Source organism: Ammodytes marinus, assembly GCF_949987685.1.
Source record: "Ammodytes marinus genome assembly, chromosome: 12".
Taxonomy (NCBI): Eukaryota; Metazoa; Chordata; class Actinopteri; order Uranoscopiformes; family Ammodytidae; genus Ammodytes; species Ammodytes marinus.
The window spans coordinates 8,737,393-8,754,866 of record NC_137216.1 but is presented as its reverse complement, the minus strand read 5'-3'; the positions used below and the strand labels follow the sequence as shown (position 1 = coordinate 8,754,866).

General features: G+C 44.6%; 1 protein-coding gene across 1 annotated transcript; it reads right to left on the bottom strand.

Annotated features, from left to right (window-relative positions):
- Positions 1-329: 329 nt before the first annotated feature.
- On the bottom strand, positions 330-17,423 carry mcm3ap (minichromosome maintenance complex component 3 associated protein). Its single transcript, XM_080037651.1, has 29 exons — positions 17,382-17,423; positions 15,125-16,826; positions 13,354-13,592; positions 12,973-13,054; positions 12,631-12,784; positions 11,096-11,289; positions 10,854-10,993; positions 10,397-10,594; positions 9,704-9,972; positions 9,373-9,535; positions 9,090-9,247; positions 8,565-8,788; positions 7,824-8,086; positions 7,289-7,389; positions 6,991-7,122; positions 6,738-6,851; positions 6,448-6,600; positions 6,027-6,224; positions 5,728-5,796; positions 5,511-5,645; positions 5,233-5,389; positions 4,664-4,928; positions 4,398-4,495; positions 3,746-4,136; positions 2,917-3,189; positions 2,247-2,376; positions 1,601-1,786; positions 1,272-1,425; positions 330-1,016 (listed from the first exon to the last, which is right to left on the bottom strand). The coding sequence occupies exons 2-29, from the start codon at positions 16,698-16,700 to the stop codon at positions 846-848; spliced, it is 6,387 nt and encodes a 2,128-aa protein (XP_079893777.1). The 5' UTR covers positions 16,701-16,826; positions 17,382-17,423; the 3' UTR covers positions 330-845.
- Between the last annotated feature and the right edge of the window lie 51 nt (positions 17,424-17,474).

Sequence of the window (17,474 nt, the reverse complement as noted above, 5' to 3'; positions counted from 1 at the left end):
TGCTCTTTTCGTGGGAATTGTAGTGTTTTGAGGACAGTGCAGGTTGATGTTCAGCGCACTTCGGACTGCATCTCCCAGCAAACCTGGCGGTGCCGTCCGAGCAGCTCTCTACCGTGGAGAGACATGAGCAGAGCGTCGCCTGTCCAATCACAGAACAGATGGGCGGAAACATGGGCGGGTCTGCAGTATGTCCTCCAATCAGAGGGCTCCTATGACAAATCCTAGACATGTGCTCACTCTTCTGTGATAAAGCAGTCCTTTAACTACTGAATGACAACTCGGCTAGATGCTTAATATTAAAAATATCACTTTTATTCAATATTCAGCTATAAAACGATTATCTCAACAGTACAAACATTGGTTCAAAACCACAGAAGGCCATTATGTGTGTTAAAGCTAGTTTAACTATACAAATAATTCAACAAGTGTTTAAAACAGACATGCAAAGCAGCTTTTTTTTTAGAGATTTTACACTCAGAATCATCTTATTATCTAGTTTTGCAAAAACCAACACAATGTTATAAAGAGCTTTCACACATTCTCAAGTTATAAATGCAAAATCAATGCTACTAAATTAAGAGTAAACATCTCGATTTCTCTATTCCTAATTTACAAACCCAGATATGAATACAAACAAAAAACATAAGACACACACTGCTGCGATCGGTGAATCTGACCACAACAGAATTAAAGAGGACAGATATTTCTCCACAGGCTGCCCTGAGCTTCGCCAGGTAAAACAAAGCAGTGTCTCTGGCAGAACGGTGGCTGGTCCTTATTATTTCACACATTTGCCTAGGCAGGCACAGGGTCATTTGGTGGCAGATATTTCCTCCATCAGTTGATCAGTCATCAACAATGCTCAGCAGGCCGCTCAGCGTCAGCCTGCAGGCCAGTTCTTCCTCTTGGCTCGCCACAATCTGACGCTCCAGATCCTTCAGTCTCCACGCCATAGAAACAGGCGTGGTGCTCTTAGGCCAGGCTGCTCTGTCTGATGGATCATCAGGCTCTGGCTCCTGGAGGGTCAAAACAATGTACATGAGTGATCAATGCAATCTAAGATGTAACTAAATAAACTTGTTAATCGAGTATCAATGTTATTTGAAACCACACACATGAGAAATCACTAGTTTCGTTTCATAACCACAAAGAAAAAGTATAACGCATTGGTTCCCTTTAACTGGTTGACACAGGGTCAACACAGTACAATTGAATGTACTGGACAATAGTGAAAGTACAGTACAAGGAGGCGAGGGGATAACATGTCATACCTGTGTGGGAGCTGCAGTGTCTCGCGTCTTGGCTGTGGGTGAACGTCTGATGGTCGTGGGCATGGACAGCAGAGTGGAGGACGGAATGAAGAGAGGTGTGGAAAGATGATCCACGGATTCACCGTCCAGCCAACGCTGAAACTGCTCCATGCATCTGTAGACAGCAGTCGTGTGTTAAGACATTTCACACACACACACACACACAGTAGATTATTTTTGGCAAATAAAAAATAATGGAGTCCCAAGAACACTTGCTCTTTCAAAATGTTGGATTCTATAAAAATTAATTCCAGGTGCCATGACACATTTAAATAGATGTGCAGTTTCACCTTTTGCTCTGAGCCTTCTCCTCCTCTAAGCTGTGCAGGACTCTGTGTGCCAGCAGCTCTTGTGCATTGGGAGTGTGTGTGATGTCCAGTGGGGCCGTCGGGGCCTCCAGAGGCTCCAGCACACTGTGGAACAACCTCTGTCTGAGGGCCAGGCTGCTGGGAGGGGAGCAGGCCGCTGCACTCGCTCTGAGGATGGAGGGAGAGGAGGGAAGATGGAGGAAGGAGTAGAGAAGGACATTTTTAGTGACTGTGTAGCTGCATGGTTTTGATCATGCGAGTAGTACTTTATATTCTTTAAAACCTTTGAGCACCTTTCGTAATATTTGATTTGATTTTAAGTGAAAGAAAGTTGGTTTATATGTTAATAGTGTCACTTTTGAAATACATAAGTACATTAGTCATTATTAGTATGTGTCAATCTGTCATTGCAATTACATTTCTGCTGTGTTATGACACATATGACGCTTTAACAAAATATGGCACTACAGAGTCAGTTACATGACAACAACTAAATCTCATTCAAATGATTCAGTATTTCAAATGCAGCATTAACTTGACAAAATGAGGTTTTAGGGAGATTTCAATACACCTAACTGCCTTGAGGTGACAAGATGCATCCAGCTGTTTTTTCTTTAAGGCCTCTTACCCATCATCCTCTTGGTGCTTCTCCCTGTGTGTTTGTCTGACGGCCTGGCTCCACTCCTCAGGAGGCTGGAAACCACTCAGAGACTCTGTGGGGAAGTAAACCAGGATCTCACCATCCTCTGTCACTGCATCTGAAACAACAATAAAAAAAACATATAATGAAATGACATGTTCTAACCCAAGTCATACAACATCAGTAGCTTCAGGTAGAGTGTGTATTGATACTTGGTAGGGCTGAAAATTAATGAAAACCGACAAGCAGACCCTGTAATCGATTTAAACTTTCACATGTCGATTATTTTGATTTGGGCCCTTTCCAAGCCCTTCTTTTTTAACTCTTAATCAGGAGTTGTTTATATATATATTTATATTTCAAATATTGGTTAACTAGTGATTAAAGTTATTTTCTACTTTTCAAATGGCAATATATAAGATAATTTATTTGATTCCAAAGATATGCAAATAATTTTTTTTCTACGGTTCTTTACTTCTTTACAGTACAAACCTTGTCAGTGAACTATGATGGCAAAAAAAAACAATATAATCATTCAATTATCATAACAGAGGTTTAATGTTCAATAAATCATGATATTGATTCCAGGTAAAAATCGCCCAGCCATCATACTTGGTCTAAATCGCAATGAACTGATCTTCCCCAATATTGTCCTCACCTTCAGAGGCAGGCGGCCCAGGGATCTGCCAGTCTTTCAGCTTGTGGTCGATACATATCACCAGTATGTCGTCCCATGGGATCTGACTGTAGGAAGGACCCACAGTCTCGTCTGTGTCTCCACAGTCTCTCGTGCTGGCTTCAGACCCCGGGCCTCGACTGACCCTCTCCAGAAGGTTCTCCAGCCGGGACATGAGCAGAGGCTGACTGCGCCGTGACACGGGGATCTGAGCCGCGTAGTGAAAGATGGAGGAGACCAGCTCTGACCAGGAGTCTACAGGGGGAGGGAGAAGGATGGATAATACATGGATTATTGCTTTGATGTTGACTTTGCACAGTAATGGAATAAATAAAATCTCTGCAGTAATAAAAAGCTGTTGCTTTAATCTCATTTTTAGATAATTAAAAGTATTATTATATAATTGATTAATACTATTGCTAGCGTTCTTTTTTTAATTACTTTTCCTTTTAAATGATTATTATATACAATTATTTTAGTATTTGCATTACAGTAGTCATTATTATTGGTTAAAAATACAAGTACTTAGCCTTGTTTTCTTCTCTCCATTTAACTATTTGAACTTTGTTATAATAGATATATTTTATCTTCTATTCCCTCTCTTCCTTAAACCTCTTCTCTACCCAATTCCAATAATGCAGTTCATAGCATACCTTGACCTATTCTTAAGTGTTATTGTCAGTATTCAGTTTGATGTTGTTATTTGTGTGCACATTATTGTCTCTGTCTTGAACATTATCACCAATACATTTAAAAAAAATAAAAAATAAAATAAAGAATAAATAAGAATCCCATCATCTCAGTGACTGACCCGTGGCAGAGAGCTTGTCCCACTGTGGCAGCTGCAGACTGAGGATGGCTGTGCGGAGCCAGGCCAGGTGCTCTGCAGAGTTCCAGCCCAGGTGAGGGACAAAGTGTCGGGTGTCGGGCAGACAGAACTCCCCCGGGGGCCACGACAGTCTGCTGAGCTCACTGGACGAGACTTTATCAGCGATGTGAGTCATGACTGAGTTGTAGAGCTGGATGACGGGCACCGGGCCCTGGGTGGGGAGCAGTGCAGACGCTCTCTCCTGCCGCTGGCTGTGAACTCTGGGACTGAAGTCACGACTCAGAGACGCCTCTACCAGCTGAACCAGGGTCTGACAGGACAGAGGGAAGGCTGGAGGAGCCCGGGCCAGCAGCCAACACATAGCATGGCTGAGCTACAGACACACAGGCGGCAGACAAGGTGGAGAGGGTTAATAGGCCTTAAAGATTTAAAACAACAAAAACGGTCAGATCATTTATAGAAGGGATTCGGAACCCCTCGCAATAAAAGTTGAAATTAAAAAAATAATGTTTGGGAGCGATGCCCTGATTGATGAATAGATTGACTTTTGACAAATACATCAAACACAAATGAAAATGATGTGCTACGGTATATTTCTGTGCTTTTAGATTCTCTGCATGTGTATGTGCAGTACCTGTTTGGATCCCTGCAGGTCACTCGTGGTCTCTGGTATGAAGAAGAATGTGTACTCTGATATCAGGCCTTCTTTGACCAGCGTGTGCAGCATCAGGGCTGAGGGCCAAGAGGAATAGTTTAGGGTTTGCACATTGTATCCTGATGATTCAGCCGCTGTTCAATGGATACTGCCAGACAAATACTGAAACTTACCATGAGATTTACCTTATTCTTAGAGTATACAACTAGCAACCTATGTTTGTCATTATTACTGTTACCAATTACCTTCTTCAAGTTTGTGTGTATCCCCGTTGCCCCCGTCAGACCCTGGCACCAGAATGACCAGAGGCAGTGGGCAGTGCCAGGTGTTGACCTGCTGCAGCTGTTTGAGCTGGAGCAGGGCTGAGAGCAGGGGGACATCTTGATCGTCGTATCCCTGGTCGAGGGAGGGCAAGGCGGGGAGCAACGTGATCAATGCTCCTGTCCCGTGGAGCTCACAGCACTCCTCCATTTTAGACAGGCCGTCCTCAGTCAGAGGGCCTCGGGACGCCTGGGAGACATAACACAGAACACTGGTCAGAGAAATAATGCTACACAAGACAGGAAAATAATGAATTTATCCACCTACTACGGCCTGAACGACATGGATGTTTTAGAATACTTGCATTGTCAAACATTTGTGAAGGAACTTTTCTTATAAAAGTGTTTGGTCGATGAAGATGTTTCTCGGATAGGCTATAATCAGTCTGGCTCTACAACCTACACAACTAAATATTCTAACCAATGTTATAAAGCTAAATAACAGTTAACACTCTCTCAGAAACAATGTGTATTTGACCACAGTCTGCTCCCACCTTGACGCTGAGGTGGACTTTGTGAGTGCGTTGGTCTCTATCCTGCAGTGTGTTGGTGACACAGAGGGTCTGCAGTGTGCCATCAAGCTGCTGATCCTCCATCTCCTCTGACTCCTTACCACCACCAAGCTTCACCTCCAGCCAGTCCGACAGGATCCTGAAGAGAGCACACAAGAAGATGGTGAGCAGAAATTTAGTTAAGTCTGAAGAAGGTAATTAAGCCTGTGTTAGTGTCTGGGACCTTTTTTTTTAAATCATATTAAAGTGTAGCTGTTTACCTGTCTGCCAGGCTGGCTACGCTCTCGTGTTCGCTCGGCAACAGGACAACAGCTTTCCAGAAGATGCGTTCAGGTGGGTTGGGGATGTTTTCCGTCACCAGTGCTGGCAGGTCGAGCGGCGCCCACACCGTCTCACTGAGAGACAGACAGATAAGAGGTTAAAATGCTGCTCTCTGTGACATGGACTACTGCATGAAGAAACTCACTGAATACTTACTCAAGCAACTTCTGATAGTAGAAGTGGACTCTCATCTGGTGGACCGCTTCTTCTCTCATTTTCAACAATCTTAAGATAAAAGGCAAAAACAATTGTTATTTACTCAGAATTGTGGTTTAAAACCTTAATTAGAACAGCCAACTTATTCAAAATATCCAGTTTTAATCGAGCTGCTGATGAAGCAGTTCTTTTGTAGTGGTGTCTCATTTTACAGGGCAAGATTTTCAACCCCTTACTTAACAATAACTCATGTGCAAAAGATGCACTTGGATAATAACAGCAGCTTGAGATGGACATACCTGGTGCTGGAGAGGGCCAGGGTGCCTGCGTTCCCCAGGTTGACCAGCCCTCGGGCCAGGTCTGCCATGTTGGGCTGTGAGGGGGCGCTGGGGGCCAGAGCCTTCAGGCTGAACCGAGGGTCCACACAGCACGGAGCAGCAGGGAAACCTCTCATCTGTCTCTTCAGCTGCCGGCGCACCGCCACCACGTCACGCCACCTGGTGGTACAAATGAGAGGTGGAAAATAATGCAACAGATCATTTATTATAAAAGGATGTTTACACTACATTCTATCAGTTAGAATGGCAAACTGGTGTTTCAGTATAACTGTTTAATGTTGGCCTGTTATCAAATATTTTATATCAGACGGGGAAATAAATGAATTTCAGTTTAGTGTTACATAATGGTCTGAATATATCTCTTGCATTCTCTGTTTCTCACCTTTTGATGTACTTGTGGATGCGTTGCAGGTCCGCTGCAAGGATGTCTTCAACCAACAGAGCGATGTCTGCATCCAAAGTCTCCTCCACCAGAAAGCTACACACCTGCTCTGTGCATTTAGCCACACGGTCTGCTTTCTCATTCAAAGCATCTCTGCAAAGAGGAATTTAAAAAGAAAAAAAAGGTGTCAATTCAGTGAAATTAATTTATGAAAATAATGTCAATCAGAGAAATTATACGTCATGATATTCTTTTTAATGACAGTATCTGGTGGAGTTTTTAAGCCTTACTGGATCTCAGAGTCGGCCGTCTCTTTGATGGTCTCATCTAACACTTCATGGACGAGCTCTGTGCAGAGAGAGAAGCTGTACTGAACCAGGAAGGCCTCGTGCTCCTGCTTCCTCCTGGCAGGGACGGGAGGCGGACAAGGGGGTGAGTTGTGACACATTTAAGGACACAAAATACATGTCTGTCTGAATGGATGAAAAAAAAACAATAACATTTACAACACCATTTTTTTTTTTGAACATTCCGTAGACCCACCTGGCTTCTTCCAGATTGCGTTTCTCTTCAGCGACGTGCTCTTGCTCCAGCTTGATCTCGCTGGAGGACATCTCCTGCAGCATCTGGCCCAGCACCTCACTCACCAAGGACTCGGCCTGCACACTGCTCTCCCTGTGTGACACAAGAGACAATAAGACAGCCAGTTAGTCATCTTAGTAAACCAAATCTAGCATCCACACACTACAATTAAATAAATGATTACTGTGAAGAAGTGAAGCTTAGAATTGAAATGTATGGTGTGCAGAAACCATTTGGGTAATGGTTGACTTGAACTTACGCCAGAGCTGCTGTAGCGTAGCTGGCACCAGCACTGGCGATCTCCCTCGCTGCTACTTCAACCACCTCGTCGATCACACGGTCTAGTACGGCCATGATGTCCTGTAGGAGGGGGGGAAACTGAATGTTACTTTCATGCACACTTAAAACACAAAAAGGAAAGTCAGTTAAGGGATTTCCTAATGAGCTGAATTGAATACAAATTGAGCCCTTTTTTCTGTTTGTGAATTAGTATTAGTTTGACTTATGTTGTGATTCTGACATAACTACTCTCCATATTGTGGCTAGCCGGTTGAGCTTCTTTTTCTTTCTTTTTTTATGCAGAATTTCCAACTATTGTTCCACAACCAATCAAGAATACATGGGGCAGAGGCTACAGTAACTGTGTTGTAGTGGCTATAAAGTAATCTTGAACTAGAGAAATGCTGGGGAAAATAATCACTACACTAATAACTACAGCGCAAGACATTTCTTTCTCTATGCGAGGCCCATTACAGTGTAGTGAGATGAAGAGCTGAGAGAGAAAGTGTTCCCACCTCGTTGTTGTAGAGCGGCTGAGGTTTGGGTGGAGGTGAGGGGGGTTTGACAGGCTGGGGTGGAGCTATGGGCTGGAACAGCTGCTGGATGTCTGCTGCTGTCCCCGGGCTGGCAAACAGACCGCTGTGCTCTCCTGTCTCATCCACCACAGCAGGAGGAGGCAAGCCAAACCCAGGGGGCAAGTCTGGAAGCTTGACGGGCACGACCTGGGACAGCAAGTCAACGGTGGGTGGTGCCTGGACCTCCACCCTGGCTGCAATAGCTGAGACAATAAAGACACATTTCAGACATTGTTATTAATGGAAAATGATTCTCTACATTCTGATAAGATGTGAAAAGATTACATATTTAAGAATTCAATTAAAAAAAGGAGTATTTTGGTGCATCTATTGGGGAGATTCTAGATTGCAACGCTCGCTTGCTGAAAGGGAATGGAGAATTTACAGCAGCTACGGTGGCCTTCAAGGACAAGAAGCTAGTTACTAAAGATGGCGTCATTCACCACTACTTCTTCTTCATCCTCCAACAGGTGCATTTCTGGCGATCACCCACTATACATAAAATCGCGCAAGGCTGTTAAGTTTTTCCATTCTGTGCTACTGTATAAACACGTCGGTACAACATGGTGGTGCAGCCCGCTCCTATGAAGATATAAAATGCTCATTTCTTCTTGTGATAACATTTAGAAAATGCCAATACATTCTACACATACAATGGATAGAATGTATTGGAGCCAGTACCTTTGACTTGGCTGGGAGGGTTCTCAGCCAGAGGGCCCTGTCCTCTGTACTTGTTGTGGGAGTCAAAGCTGAGGACTGGGGTGTGCTGTAGAGGAGCAGGGAGCGGCCCTCCGTTCACCACCTCTCCTATCAACACTCCCCTCTTTGACAGGATGACATCAGACTTCTTCTGGGACAGAGGCAGGTCTGGCTCCTGGTAGTTGATCCGACTCAGCTCCACCATACTGTCAAACACATTTTGAAACATTAGCACACAATGCAACATTCCTCTCTTGGGTGCAGAATCTTATATATAATCTTAATATATTTAATGGAAATGATATGTTCCAGTGCCAGCCTTCATTTCTAGCAACATATCTGCATTTTTGCTCATATGTACTTAACTCTCTGGTATAGAGGTGCCCAACACATACTAAGTCTATGGTCAGGTGTTGTCCCATTTAGAACAATAGTTCAAAACCTTTAATGATCAAATGAAGCCCCTGAACACCTCCATTAGAGGGTTAGTAGACAGTAGACACTCACCCATCGTTGACATTGAGGCCGTACTGCTGGATGAAGTCAGCTGCCTCTTCAGTGCTGCGGAACATCAACATCCGCACTACGTCATCAACTGGAAACGCAGTCGGCCGTGGACCCACAGTGTGAGCAATGTTCAAGGTCCTCAAGGCCTTAGCTCTGACCTAAACACACACACACACACACACACACACACACACACAATTTAGAAAGAACATTAGAGAGAATGGTTTAGACGAGTTTGAGCTTTTCTCAATGTCATTCATTAATGGAGGGAACAGTTCCTAACCTGGTTGAAGTATCTGTGCAGGAGGCAGCTGGAGAGGTACGAGGCTCCTTTCACCAGCTTGAAGAAGCGCACAAAGTTGTTGCTGTTGACAGCAGAGAACGCTTGCACGGCAAACTTCACCTCAGGGGAATTGCGCACTTCATCACGGAACTGCTGCACCTCACTGTGAGGACATGAAGGGTGAAGACATATCTGTGTTTACCGTACAGAGGGAGGACTAAGATGCAGACAAGCATTCAAATCACAACCGAAGATATGTCATTAAACGTACTAAAATGCCATTTCACCAACTTGTTTATATTTTAGTATGTGTGTGTTTCAATGGACTGACCGTAGGACGTCACCGTCGTCCAGTTTGAGCAGCACGTTGTACTGGCGGATCTCTGCCTCCAGGGGGCAGTAGATGTTACGCATGGCCAGGTCCTGGTACATCTCTTTGAGACTCTGGAGGCACTTTGTCATGTTCTCGTTGTTGATCTTGGCGTCGAAGGAGTTCAGGCTCTCCTCACAGAGGTGGTGAGCACAGTGCACGTGGAAGCGCGTGCACTTCTCGATCAGAGACACCGTGTGTGGACAGCACAGGTGCTGCTGGATGATGTCCTGTGGGGATGACAGAGAAATGTCCGGGATTTAAAATCATTCTACAAAATGTATGTCAATACTAACCCTAACCCAAACTGCACAAAATTTATATTCCTATGAGACAGCTACAAGCTTAAGTTTCCCCAAAATAGAGGTGTGTCTGTAATTACATGCTATTCAAGTGGCAGTTAGCTAGCAAAATAGCAAAAAGCAGTGTTAAATGATATTGTGAATTTGGGAATTCTTAAATGTAAAAGATTGTTTAACTTTGTATATGGTGAACTGTGAAACATCAGTTTAGCCAAGTCAGGTAAAGAGAGCAGCAGAGATCTGTGTTCTTCTTTTTTTCATCTAGACGTGTTTATATTCTTCAAAGAACTTTAAAACGTACATAAACCAATATTATGTAATTAACCAAAACCCTTCACAGTAGGACCTTTACCTTGCGTATGCCGCGGGTCCGGTTCCAGACAAAGTCGTACCAGTCGCGGTGGTTGTCGTGTCCCTGGTCCATGATCTGAGTCACCAGGTAGTCCATGGTCATGCTGAGCACAGGCAGGGGACGCAGGTCGTGAGGCAGGGGCTCCTCCTGGTCGGCTGAGGAGCGACTGTACTCTTTGATGGCTGCTGCATGGGCCACCTGCTCGGGGACAGGTTCATTTTTAGTCTACTTAATCCATCCTGTTCCCACTTGAAGAAACATTATTTGTTATTATCCTTTAACCTAATATGCAAAATGTGCTTTTTACACATTAATATGGGTCCCTGGTGTGACAAGACTCCCAAATATGAGAAAAAAAACAACCCTCTCTCTTTTTCTCCACCTTTCTGAAAACCTTAGTTCAAAATCCACAGTCAGATTTATCACCCCGTATGACCGTGTTTTTTAAGTACTTTACCGTCTCAGTATTTGGGATGACCTCGTATACGCTCAGTTGTTTCCGTGTGTCCCTCATGTACCTCTCCTTCTCTGGACACATGTCAGGACAGGTCCCCGCAAAAACCTTAGACAGGAGCAGGTCCGTTCTCTTGGGCCGACCTGCGTGGACATATTATGCACAAAGTTAGAGTGCCCCCCTTCAGGTTTTTCGCCATGTTAATAAATGGCCTTCGATGGTTTGTTTTGAGAGGTGGTTTCAACCTTGACGTAGGATCTTGTCTCTCTGCTCCAGGAGGCGGTACTTGTCTTCAGCGTTGTCAGCCAGCTGGCCAATGAGGTGGAGGAGGGAGGAGGGCACGGGGCGCTCTGAGCTCTGGCCCTCTGAACTGCTCTCTCTCTGGGGTTCACTGTCAAACTGAAGAGACTTGGCCAGCGACGACTTCTTCACTGGAGAGCTGATAGATGAAAACACACATGTAAGACACTCACAACACTACAGCTGCTTTATCAGCCACTGGTCCTAGTTTGTAGCATTATAATTACAGTTCAATTCAAAATGTTGCAATCCATGTCAAACAAGTTGCAAGTAGGCATGGGATGATGTGAACATTACACATCACGATTATCTTGGCCAAAAGTATTCAGGATCCACGATAATATACCAATACTCATTGGAATATTCTTAAAAGTCCTAAAATGGCTCTAAAACAAATTGGAGTCACTTAAAGCCGGGGTGGAGGATTTGGGGAAAAAAATGGCTGTTGGGATAGAGATTTGAATTCAAATACCTCAACCGCTCCACTTGTTCTCTTTGGTCCCTCCCTGACACGCTCTACACCAACAAAGTCGTGCCAAAGTGAATGGACAGTCCCAACAGCCAATACGAACAGAGAATGGGAGCCTCGCTCTGATTGGTCAAAGTGTACAGCTCATGTTTACTTTGACCAATCAGAAATCATATACCCCAGCTTTAAGCTTACATTTTATTCTGTAAATAACCAAACATTGTATTGCATCACAATTAGGACACAAGTGGAAAAACAAATCAAACGATCTTAAAAATGTTTGTGTTTTTCCTGTTTTTACAGATTAGGCCGAGTCTTCAGCCATGAGCTGGATCTCAATTCAGGGGTTACAGCCTACGAAGGCTGCATTTGAAGACCGATTGCGTCATAGCGGCGCGCAAAGGCTTGTTCCATTTGCAAAGATTTGCAAGGCTCCTTCATATGCGGCCGAGAAATGTAGCCTTCGTTTCACGGTTTTGAAGGCTGCAACAGATGGATCCTTCGCGGCCCAACATATCCCAAAATTCATTGCATTTTTTCCAGAGATGGCATAAAATAAAATAAAAAATTACAAAACAGCAACGTGTTGCTCCAACTTCTTAACTTTCATCTTCCTTTCTTTTTTTCTTGTACTTTTTTTTCTTTTCGTCTGGTAGGCAACTTCTTTTTCTTTTTTCCTCCGTTGACAAGGCTGTTTCCGTTGGCAGCAATCAGGGTTGCTAGGCAGCACAGGAGCAGCGAGTCGACACGCAAGGTAACGGCTTGTGACGCAAACCGGAAATGCTTGTGAAGACCGTTTCGTTTAACGGTCTCCGCAGCGCCCCCTTCAGGCGATTGAAATTCAATCAGGAAATCCACACAGCGAGCTACACAGTTATTTTCAAGGCACATGTGAAATTATAAGCGATTATCAAGATACAATACATTTTACACCATCATATTGCGTGTTATTTATTGCGATTTGCTAAATAATCTTATATCCAGCCATCCCTAGTAGTGAGTCAGTGTTACCTGCGGCTGAAGGCCATGGCCCCGCTGACTGCAGCAGCTCTGGCTGCAGGTCTCCTGAGTGGAGAGGAAGCAGCTTTGGGCTCTGAGTCCTGCTGATGCCCTCCCTCTGCCTCCTCCATCCCTGCTGCAGGCCTGCCCCCTTTCTCTCCTGTACCTAGAGCACACAAAACAAACAGCAACTCCGTAAAGACACTACTTACAAAGACATAAACAGTAAAGGACTCCTAACATCAGAACATAACAAAGCCCAGATTCATAGTCACTATTGCTTGTAGGTACCTGGCTGTTCCTCGCAATTATTACAATATGAACTAAGGCTTCACAGAAATGCGCTGTACTCACTCGGCCTCCTTCTCTGCCACAAGAGTAACAGTTCCTGTCCTTGCAGGACTTTGCCTTTCTTCTTTGCCCTCGCTGCCGACGCCTGAAAGGAAAAAAACATTGTGATTTCACTGGAAACTATCACTGGCATCACACTGAGCTAAGTGCAAATGGGAAAAGGGGCCACAGACTAAAGCTGCAGGAGAGTAAAGGATAAGAAGTTCTTTTTGAGCTATAGAAACCAGGAAATAGCAGGTCGCTAGCTGACACGATGAATAACTAATAAGCAAATTATGTGCACAGAAAAAGCGGGTTGGAGGAAAAAGAACAGAAAAGCTATCATAAAATACCAGTTTGTTAGCCAGAAAAACAGCCAGTTATAACAGCTTGTGGTTAACTCACGTGGTCATCAAAGTAAACCTTGGCCAGGTTCTTGCCGGGTTGGCAGATAACCTTAGAGACTTTGCCGAAACGACCAAAGTGCTTCTCGAAGATGTCTTTCCTGTTCATGCGTGGAGGCACGTTCTTGCACTGGAGGATGGTGCAGTCGTGGGGAGACATGCCACTGTCCGAGCTCTCCCTGCGTACGCCACGTTTCACTGGGGTGGTTTCAGGCTGCAGGTCCGGAGCTTTTGCTGAGTCTGAAGAGGGAAGAGGGCAGGTTAATGTAGACAACAGAATCAGTTGGTTCTATTTAGGGCCCGACCGATATTGATTTTGGAGTGCCGATGTCGATTATTTTCAGAGAAAATCTACGATTAAATCGGTTGATTAAAAAAAAAAAAATCCCAAAAATATATATTGAAAAAAAAATTTTTTTTTTAACTCTTAAATATACATATACCTTTTACTGTTGAAAATATGTACAGGAACTTTTTCTTTATTGCAATGCGCATTGTCTAAAAAAAATAAAGCGAAACAAATATGTCTAATTTCAGACATTATGCATTTTATCTTACTGCACCCAACCCTCTGGAACTCCTCCCCCCAAACATCAGCATCTCACACTCAATAAACTCATTCAAAAGTCAACTCAGGGGCGCCCTAAGCTCAGTTGGTAGGGCGTCCCCCCCATGGGCCTCGGCCAGCAGCGTACCCGGGTTCGATTCCAGCCCGCGGTCATTCTCTGCATGTCACTCCCCCCATTTCAAACTATGTCTCTACACTATCAATAAAAGCATAAAAATGCCCAAAAAATATTATAAATAAGTCAACTCAAAACTCACCTCTTTAAGGAAGCATAATGACACCTGACTCCACTTCAAACCTTATTTAAATTGTTTCTGTATTTTGTTTTCTTTTTCTACATGTATGATTCTCTATGATGTAAAGTGTATTTGAATGACCTCTAAAAAAGCACCATATAAATTCTATCGATTATTATTAACTGTCAAGCGAAGCGATGACCAATGCCTCTGCTTGGTTGCAGGGGGAACTGTCAAGTTTAAATTAATCCAATGTATTACAACACACCTGCTGCTGCTGTAAATAGGCTATAACATTAATGCTATTCAATTAGGCTACCTCCAGGGCAGCAATACATTTCACACATGATTGCTTTAAAAAAAAAAAAAAAAAAAAAAAAAAAAAAAAAACGGCCGATGCCGATAATTCCGAAATATGCGAAAATCGTCCGATATAATCGGCGGCCGATAAATCGGTCGGGCCCTAGTTCTATTCATATAATCTAACCTTTCAATTAATTTAATATGAATACTTGACATTTAGTATTCAGACCTAACGTTCGTCCCTTAAGTTTATGTAGCTGTCAATCTAGCCTCCAGTCAGAACTGGCCCTCCCCTCTTTCCGTCCATTAGTAAAGGCAGGCTCTGATTGGTCCTTGTAGTCGTTCACGTCAACATGGATCAACGAATAAGCACAGAGATATGGCTGACCCCACGATACTAGATCGACAACTAACACAATACTCTAATCAGAAGCTGTTTGGTCAGAACGCAGGTCCTGAACTGAACTTTTTTACAGGCTCATTCACCTCTGGGGGATAGAAACAAATGTGAATCTGGTCTCGCCATGCTAAACTTAATGGACTAATGCATGATAACCCCCTCCCCCCACTCCCATCCCTCAAAAAAAATATATAAAAAAATAACAAGGTATAATTCTTCTTTGATTCAAAGGTAAAACACAGTGTGTGTGATTTGTTTATCTCACCTGACGGTCCAGCCGTTTCGAGCACATCCCTGGTGGGTGCTTGCGCTGTGGGTGCTGGTGCAGGTGGGTCTTCCCCTCTTGCCTCCTCCCATGGAGACCCTTGCTGCTGACCCTCGTTCCCTGCCTCTCTCCTCCCCAGGTTACCTCCCTCTCTACGTAGGCCGCTCAGCGCCCTGCCGAATAAGCCTGGTGGTGGGCCACGGGACCTCATTAGGGGCCTCTTTGTTGCTGGAATGTCTTCCTCTGTGGCAGCCTTCTCTGGGCCGTCACTGGGGGACGCTACATCTTCCTTGCGCTTGGTGCCTTTGCCTAATCGCGCAAATACATTTGTTTCCCCTAGGCTCTGGAGGTTGCTGCCTTTCTGATCTGTACTAGTCTCTGATTTAGCTTTGGTCTCGCCGAAAGTTGAAGGCTGACCAAAACTGCTTCCTCCGAAAAGGGGATTTGCTGCTTGGGATTGCAGTGGTTTGGTTGAGAAGCTGAAAGTGGATGGTGTGGTGGGTTCGGTGATGGTGGATGCCTTGGGGCTGGAGCTGGAGGGGGCGGCTGGCTGGGAGAAGGTGAACTGCAGAGGATTGGAGGGAGGAGCGTTGCTAATGGTGGTGCCAGTTGTTAGTGGATTGTTCTGAGTATTGATGGAGGGGGCTGCAGCCGGCTGTGAGAAGCTGAAGCCCAGTGGACCAGACTCAGCCCCGGTCACTGTAGAGAAGCCAGTAGGAGCGGTGGTGGTGCTGCTACTCATGGTGCTGGAGATGGCCTGGGACCCAAAGGGCGAGCTGGACATGGAAGTGGTTTGAGGGTTAGCCGCCGGGGGCTCGGGGCTGGCGCTGAAGATGGGTTTGAACACGGCCTCGTTGGGAGGCTTGAAACTGTATTCGGTGGATCCAAAGCCGCCTCTGCTGCTCTGGGTCACACTCTGCGATGTTCCAAACACACTGGTGGTGACACTGGTTGAAGATGCCGTCGGTCCAAACATTGACACTGACTGCCCAAAAGCAAGTGGCTGAGGTTGAGTTAAGGCAGCAGGGGAGGAGCTAGAACTAGCCATCTGGGAGTTTCCAAACCCAGACGAAGGCTGTTGTTGTTGTTGTGTGCCATAGGCTGGAGGTGGCGCTTTGCCAAATGCCGGGGCCTGCTGCTGGCCAAACCCTGGAGCCTGCCCGAATGCAGAAGGCTGCCCGAAGGAAGGAGTCTGCCCAAAGACTGAACCCTGGCTAGGTCCACTAGCCTGTCCAAAAGCTGGTGCAGCACTACTACTACCAAAGCCTGAGCTACTCATTTGGATCGCTGGCTGTCCAAAGGAAGGAGTTTGGCTCAGTGTAGGCATCAAGGGCTGCTGAGTAGAAGACTGTCCAAAAGCAGAGGGCTGCCCAAACATGGAGCTGCCTTGAGCCAAGGGCTGATTTAAGGCAGGAGGCTGTCCAAACGCTGACGGTGTGGGGAAAAAGCCCATAGTTTGAGGCTGATTGCTGGAGCCCTGCTGACCAAACGACTGGAACAGACCAGTCTTCATAGTGTTGCTCGGAGCCTGGAAAGCTCCACCTTGCGGACTGCCAAAAGGATTGGGTGGATTCATGGCGCAAATACAAGCGGATGTTGTTCTATCCTTTATTTGTTGAAAGAAATGTCTCTCATCCACACGTTCAAGCAGCGGACATTTGTCCTACCGTTGACATCTCTCAGGTCGCGTTTAGGCGAAACACTGCAGGAAGAAAAGTTTTTGTTCAAGCACTTGTCAATTTTGACATGTCTTCTTTCATACTACTAAATAAAAGGGCCAATGTGTACATATGCGTATATTTGACCAAACCTTGTCTGTTTGGTATCTGTATATTACTCCTAAACAACCATCTCTAACGGCCATTATCTCAACATTAGTATTTTTCAATACTCTGAACCAAAATTCTCAAATTATAAAGCACAGCAACCACACTTTCCATAATCATTCTTAGCACTATTGAGAAGTTTGTTAGAGACGGATTGTTATTTCTATGATTATGATATAGTTTGTTCTTAAAAATATGCCGTTAACGCATTTTAAACCAGTACATAGTATTAATATACAGTCAGAACAACAGAGATTCACGAATTCAATGCGTAGCTCGGCAGCTAGCACAAGCTAACTGCATAGACAATTATAAAGTTAGCTTAGCAGTGTTTCTTTTGTTGTCCTTGAAGATGTAACATTGACACAACACACGTATTTTTGCAAATGCTGCAACATTATACACATTCATTTCGTAGGTAAAAGTCTCACCCAGTGTGTGTAGTTCGCTATGTTGATATCGTTCAAAAACACTTTACACATCCGGTTCCGGTGGTCCGTCAAATCTTTTAATCCGTGTTCAAT